The 7764-nt window shown below is 39.5% G+C and overlaps 1 protein-coding gene across 1 annotated transcript in view; it reads left to right on the forward strand.

Moving 5' to 3' along the window:
- Positions 1-7764, forward strand: part of TUBGCP6 (tubulin gamma complex associated protein 6) — a 35802-nt gene that overhangs the window by 9281 nt on the left and 18757 nt on the right. Inside the window, exons 4-8 of the mRNA XM_019509301.1 lie at positions 2431-2641; positions 3159-3332; positions 4532-4653; positions 5087-5162; positions 6870-6979. Of these exons, the coding sequence (XP_019364846.1) occupies positions 2431-2641; positions 3159-3332; positions 4532-4653; positions 5087-5162; positions 6870-6979 (693 nt within the window). The remainder of the gene's footprint in view (positions 1-2430; positions 2642-3158; positions 3333-4531; positions 4654-5086; positions 5163-6869; positions 6980-7764) is intronic.

The raw sequence follows: 7764 nt of genomic DNA on the forward strand, positions 1-7764 counted from the left end.
AGCCTTCAATGTGATGCTGCGGCTAGTAAAGCGAGCAAAATGCTGTCTTGCATCCATAGATGCTTCTCAAGCAAATCCCAGGATGTCATTCTCCCATTGTACTCGGCCCTGGTGAGGCCGCAGCTTGAGTACTGCATCCAGTTTTGGGCTCCACAATTCAAAAAGGATGTGGAGAAGCTTGAGAGAGTGCAGACGAGAGTGACGTGCATGATCAGAGGTCAGGGAAACACACCTTATGATGAGAGGCTGAGAGCCGTGGGACTCTTCAGCGTGGAAAAGCTCAGGACTCAGGTGATCTGGTGGCCACCTATAAGTTTATCAGGGGTGTTCACCAGGATCTGGGGGAATATCTGTTCACCAAAGCGCCCCTAGGGATGACAAGATCAAACGGTCCAAACTCCTCCATGACCAGTTCAGGCTGGACACAAGGAAGAACTTCTTTACTGTCCGAGCCCCCAAGGTTTGGAATAGACTGCTGCCGGAGGTGGTTCAAGCACTCACTTTGAATGCCTTCAAAACACTTTTGGATGTTTATCTTGCTGGGATCCTATGATCCCTGCTGACTTCCTGCCCCTGGGGCAGGGGGCTGGACTCGATGATCCTCCTGGGTTCCTTCCAGCCTGAGTGTCTATGAAATCTATGAAATCTGTCAATTTTATACACAGTCAGATTGTCATGGATGGCGCGGGGAGTAGGGGGTACAGAGTGCAGGGCGGACAGTTGCCTTCTTATAGTGGGGAACATGGCCCTCTGTTGGATCTCTTGCATGTATTTTAACAAATTACTTCTGTCCTTTCAGTGACAGGATATTGACAGTGTCCTTGTCCTCCTGCTTTACCTTGGGCAAGTTAAAAGGTGATTTAGATGTTTTAGGCGTTGTGCCTGCTAGTTGTGCGTGAGGGTTGTTCCCAAAATTATTTTTCCTTTCTTTAAATTTCTAGTACGTGTCACTGTACATTTTGGAAATAGCAAAATTCTATATCCGCAGCCATATGAAAATGTCACAGGTTCCAGAGAGAAGGAACTGAATTTGCAGTATCCTGAAAAACACTGAAACCCATAATTGCACAAAACATCATGGGATTTTTAATAAGTTTTCTTTTATGTGTAATCCAAGGAGGAGTCATTTATAAAAGTTTTTAATTGGAAACAGATACATGATACTGAGTTGCTTTGACTATTATGTGCCAAACATTCTTAGAAGAGAGACTTGTATAAAAACTTCCCAGGCACTTCATTCTAGATGCAGAGAAAAGCAGGTTATGCCGAGGTCCTCCTTAAACTCCATTATGTTGTGCCTGGTTATTGGAAAGATCCTGATTGTAAATTTTTTGGATTTAATGGTGTCTCAGGGCACTTACATACATGCGGGGAGGCTGCTCCAATGCACTGTAATTCCAGCACATTGGAGCAGACTCAATTAATTGAGTTGCCAGAGTGTGGAAATGCTAGTGCTCTAGCAGACTCCAGTGTCACATGTATTAGTATCCTGGCACTGAAAAATGGCAGCAGGGTGCTTTAAACTAATGCTCATTCAATGAGCTTTAGTTCAAAGTGCCCTGCCAGCATTTTTTAGCACAGGGATGATGATACATATGATGTTCCAGGCACCTTTAATTAGTGCAACTGTCAGAGCTTTGTTAAATGAAGCACTCTCACCTCCACCTCCTGGAGCATGTCTATAAACGCCCTTATTTGTATTTGAAATGATTTCACAAGTTGTTCCACCTGCAGTTTTGAGATTCAGAAGTTTTTTTCTCTACCCTGATCCTTTTCCTTTGCCCAGAAAGCAGTGAAGTACTCCATGCCATCGTGCATGGGTCAGAGCAGTCTTATTTGCCCTCTTTAAGAATGTAAAGTCTTAAAAGACATGAACTGCATGTTCCAAAGTGAATGATAGTGCCCATCAAAGAGTGGATGCTACCAAAATTTAATGTTTAGTATAGATGGAATACTTTCACAACACCCTGTTGCACTTAAAAAGCGGACTTTTAAACCTAGTCCTCTGGTCCTATGCATATAGGACCAACCTCTGGCTTTTTTACTTTTCATTCCATCCAGGAAGAGCACATATTAACTTTGTCCTTAGCTTGACAAAGGGTTTTTGAACCTGAAAGCTTGCTTAAAAATTGTCCAGCTATTTAGTTGGTCTAATAAAAGATATCAGATTCACCCAAAGAACCTTGTCTGCCTGTGTCCTTAGACCAACATGGCTACAACCTACACCCGTTATTGCCTTAATGTCATTTACCAGGTGTTTATAGTTAGGGGATTGCTAGAAAGCATGTGGCCGTTTCATAAATTCTCTAGAATATTTCTGTACTCTGAAAAATATGACAATTACGAATGGATTCATGTTGATAGTGAAAGGAAAGTTGACTTCTTTTTATGATATCACCTTTTTAATGTTTTGTGTTTATTTTGACACAGCCCACCTGGTAAGAAAGAGGAGCCATACCTTACAGAAGCTGGGAGAGAAGCTTTCGATAAATTTTACAGACTTCGAGAACGGGAATTACAGCTATTTAGTAATACCATCCTCCAACTTCCTCAGCTAGTGTTAATGAAAGAATCCGAACTAGTTAAGGATGTCTTGAATGTTCTTATTGGTGTGGTGTCTGCTACGTTTTCACTTAACCAGGTAAGAATCATAGTACTTAGTCACATCAGATCTCATGATTTGTGTTAGAGACCGCTGCAAGAAAAATAAATACACTTCATTCAAAATGTCATTTTTAGTGGTATTGTTTACAAATAATTTCAGTGTTCTTTTACATTTTACAACAGACACTTTTTACCAGTAAACTAAAGTAACAAAAAATAGGTTTTTTAGGAATTAAATTAACAGATTTTGGAAATAAGAATAAGTTACTAGAATAATATTTGCAGAGCTGTTGTTTATGATCAGAAAATTAGGCAACAGGTTTCTTTTATGCATTTCAAAACATTAATGCTTTAGTTTTCTTCTGGAGATTGTACTAAATTAAATCTATTTGCCTCGCCATCCTAGGTGTTAGTTCCAGTTACTGTAATATCTGAATCGTAAATCTGCATTGTTGTATAGAGCTTTTTCAACATACGTGAGCTGAGTTGGGTATTTACTTTAAAAGAAATGTGTAGTTGTGAAATCACTTGTCTCCCTTTTTGCTCCATTTTAGGTTGCTCAGATATTTGTGATAAAGGAGGGGGTATATGTATCTGGAACATCACCTGAGAGCATGAACAATCTCCTATCAGAAGTTGCTGAATGTGGAACCTATTACACGCGACTGAGTCGTTTCTCTCTTCAGCCAATCTTAGACTCTTCATACAAGAGAGGACTGGTATTCCAGGTACTATACCCATAGACTTGTTGGTAAAATAATTTTAGCTGAATAGGTTAGTTATTTTAGATAGAGAAAATTGTAATCTTCATTTGACATAAAGCTGGTGTTGCTGTGTTCTGTGTTTGACACTTAATTTGCTGTGTTCTGCTGAAGTCTGATGCATGTTGGATGTGAACATTTAGATCAGATATTACTGGCTACTGTTGGCATAGACCAGTATTTCTCCACCTTTTTAGACATGAGACACACTCCTCTGAAAATGCCAGCTCTTAGCTTTCACTCATTTTTTGATTATGAAAAATAACAGAGCAATTCTTTTGGTGCAAAGACCATGACAGGTCAGAATGTTTTTGAAACTATGGATTTCTGTTTGAAATCTCCGGGTTTATTTTGTGAACTATGTATAAGTGTTTGCACAAATAACAGTGCTAATGTTAAGTGGCACAGCACCACACCCTTAAAAGGGTCTCGTGGTACCCTAGTTGAGAATTGCTGGCAGACACCCTGATTGTGCAGTGAGTTCTGCCAGTGTGGAGCATTGTTGAAAGAAATAGGGCTTTTCAAAGAGCTAGGATTCAAGTCACCTTAGTAGTGAAGAAATAACCTTGATATACTGTTATATTGGAAAATAGAGACAGCTGTTTCTTAAATTCAGGACTATTTCTAAATAGTTTAAAGTTAATATATTAAGCATGACACTAGCTTTCTTACACGACAAAGTACTTTTAGACCAACCAAAAAAGAAGTAAAACAAATGAAATAATCCCTTTTAATAGTCTTTATTTGATATATTTTGGAATTGCTTGCTGTCTGTTGGTTCTCCAAGCATTAATTAGATCTAGCAATGTTCAGATTTATCTGTGTGTGGTCAGGGGCAATGTTAACTTTTTTGAAAGCAAATTTTTTGTTAGTACTACCTTGTCTATAACTATGAAAATATAAATGATTTTATTGACATGTTCCCTCCTGAATACTCAACTCCCATTAACAGGTTTTCCGTATGGATCAAAAATAACAGGAAGAAGAATATCTCACTATCCTTTTCCTTAAGTAGTCATTGAAATTGGACGTACTTCCCTGTGATAATGTGGATAAGTGATAATGCAGTAAATTTATCTTAGTATACATGCAATATGATATCTTTGAACCTAACCAGAGCACGGATAATTTTAATAAAGTTTTGTCATTGTGTTTTCTTCTACTAGGCATTCACAAGTGGACTGAGAAAGTACCTCCAGTATTACAGAGCATGTGTGTTGTCAACACCTTCTACTTTAAGCCTTCTAACAATTAGCTTTCTCTTCAGAAAATTAGGGCGCCAGTTAAGGTAAAATAATAATAAACCTTTATAGGAATAAAAAAATCCAATCTAGTTTCTTCTTTATCAGTAGACACTGTTGGACATTCCTTCCTGTACAGTTTTTTAGTTTTCAGTTTCTTATTTTTTTTAAAGTTTTTTAAATTCTAGAAGTCAATAAGGAAGACGTGTAAAGAAAGGCTCAGTTATCTACATTGAAGTTAGATTGTTTGACCTACCAACCCAATAAAATTTTGTTTGTCGTAGCCCATTTATCAAAATTCCTTCTATGGTTTAATTTGGAATATTGTTTTTCACTGTTTCCCCTGCTACACCTGTTATAACTTTGATAATGCAGAAGGGTTGCTGCGTGTCATCCATGTGTGTCTCATTTCATTAAGAGCTACGACCACTTCTTGACGCCACAAGTGTCTTATGCATTTTATTTTGTCCTTCCATTTAGGTATTTAGCTGAACTCTGTGGCATAGGAAATGCTGCTCTGGGGATCAGTGGAGGTGCCAGTGCTTCATTTCCTATGGTGATTATTGATTTTACTCTTCTTGTTATATTTGAGTTACATTATCTGTAAATTCCTTTTGAGCACAAAAGGTGTGGGGTCAGAGAAGGAGTGGTTGTTCTGTGGCAGATGTGTTCCAACTGGTGTTCATGTGTGTCTGCCCTTAATAGCTCTTCTGTGAGAGTTCATTCTGGTGCACAGTTCCTGTCTAGTTTCACCCACAGTTTCCATGGGGGCATCTAGTACACTGAAAGGAATAAGCCACATTCCATGCTGTGCATTAGTTGGTTTTATTGTGAGGGGCATTCACTGTTGTGATGCAGGAGATGTTGACAGGTTCTGTTATTATTGAGGCAGGATTGTGTCCCATAAGAAATCTGTCGATTGGATGGGAGTTTGCTTCTGATAATGAGTTGGGCCAGGTTTGAGGGTTGCTTGAAGGCTAAGAGTTGAGAGCTGGGAATGCTTCCTCAAGCATCTTTTTTCTTTTATAGGCTGTAATTGTTTGATGATCCTTCTTATAGACTCCAGTGTGGGATGGTGTGTAACAACCAGGGGAGTGTGATCAGTGGGAGTTTTCTTTCTGTATTGTAGTAGGTTATTATAGGCTAATTGTGTAGCTCATTTATATATGCAATCTGTTTCTTTTCTGGAGCATCCTTGCCAGGTAAAGTATTTTTCAGGCTGGTGAGATGGATGTTGTGACTGTTACCACCACATGTACTCTGAGGAGATCTGAGAGCTCGACTGTAGATTATAGTTTCTTAGTGCAACTGTTGTGGTTGCTGTCTTTGTGAATGGTATGTATGGTACTCCATGGGTTTCATATATACAGAGGTTTGTAGGGTGCAATGGTCCAATAAAAGATACAACAAAAGAGTCTCGCCTTTCCTCACTTTTTGGATGACCATGGCTACAACAACATTCCAACCTTACTAAAACCATCTACCAAGCCAAATGGAGCATCAAAAACAAAACTGTAAAAAAACAAAAAAAACAAAAACCCTGCTATAAACCCCCTCTGATGAATAGAAAAGGAATTGAGGTGAATACATGCATGCCTTTCCATTAGAGTATGGTATGTACACTTCCTGTTCTGTGTCTCTCCAATGAGACTGCCCTGCTCTTAGTCCACAACTATTTTAAGTTCTGTAATTTTTATTCTAGTAAGCTCAACTAATAAAGCAAAAGGGTGGCTGCTGTCCAGGAGCAAGTTAAGAAAAGGATTTACAGTTCAAAACCAATTTCTCAAAATATGCTTAGAATTCGGTTGGAAGTAAGATCTTTACAATGATCACTGGTATAATATACCTTTTGTCTGAAGTAATCTGAACAGGCTGTTGTACTCTATACTACCTTAAGTTTCTGTGACAGAGAAGTGCGGTCCTAGGTAGGCTGCATAACAGTAGCCCAGTATACTGAAATGATAAATACAGAGATAATGGAGGTGAAGCTGACATGCAGTAGGGAAGTTGCCATCTGGGGCTGTTGAAGCACCCCAGGATCCAGTAAGAATACTGAAGATTCCAAAAAAACTTAGTCAGTTGAAGGGATGTCACCTACCTGCACCATTTCTTCAAGTGTTTTTCACCTACCCAAATTGAACCATGACCAAACCATCTATATTTAGTTAAAATGGACATGTAACGTGTATTTTGTGAACCTTTTATTATCAAGAATAAATTGCATTTTCCTGTCCAAAAATTAAGGTGTGTTTGTTTTTTTCAGGGAGTGAAATTGCTGTCATACTTGTACAAAGAGGCTCTTGATAACTGCAGTAATGAACATTACCCGGTTCTTCTGTCTTTGTTAAAAACTAGCTGTGAACCATATACACGGTAGGTTTCATACTATTAGCTTTTTCAGTTATGATTAGAAGTAATGAGTAATGTTATAAAATTTGATTTATTTTTTCATCTGACATTTTTACTGTTATGGTCACTTCAAATAAATGGATAACTAGGATTTATTTGGACACATATTGTTCAACATCTTCATTAATGATGTGGACATTGGAGTCAGAAGCGAACTGGCCAAGCTCGCCGGTGACACCAAACTTTGGGGCAAAGCATCCACAGCAGAAGACAGGAGGGCGATCCAGGCTGACCTGGACAGGCTTAGCAAATGGGCGGATGAGAACCTGATGGTGTTTAATGCTGAAAAATGCAAGGTTCTCCACCTTGGGTGGAAAAACCTGCAGCATCCTTATAGGCTCGGCAGTGCTATGCTGGCTAGCACTACAGAAGAAAGAGTCTTGGGGGTCATCATTGACCACAAGATGAACATGAGCCTGCAGTGCGATGCTGCAGCTAGTAAAGCGACCAAAACGCTGGCTTGCATCCATAGATGCTTCTCAAGCAAATCCTGGGACGTCATTCTCCCCTTGTACTTGGCCTTGGTGAGGCCGCAGCTAGAGTACTGCGTCCAGTTATGGGCTCCACAATTCAAAAAGGATGTGTAGAAGCTTGAGAGAGTCCAGAGAAGAGCCATGCGCATGATCAGAGGTCAGGAAAACAGACCTTACGACGACAGGCTGAGAGCCATGGAGCTCTTTAGCCTGGAAAAGCGCAGGCTCAGGGGTGATCTGATGGCCACCTATAAGTTTATCAGGGGTGACCACCAG

This window comes from Gavialis gangeticus, unplaced genomic scaffold (genome assembly GCF_001723915.1).
Source record: "Gavialis gangeticus isolate Ggan-Ray unplaced genomic scaffold, GavGan_comp1, whole genome shotgun sequence".
NCBI lineage: Eukaryota > Metazoa > Chordata > Crocodylia > Gavialidae > Gavialis > Gavialis gangeticus.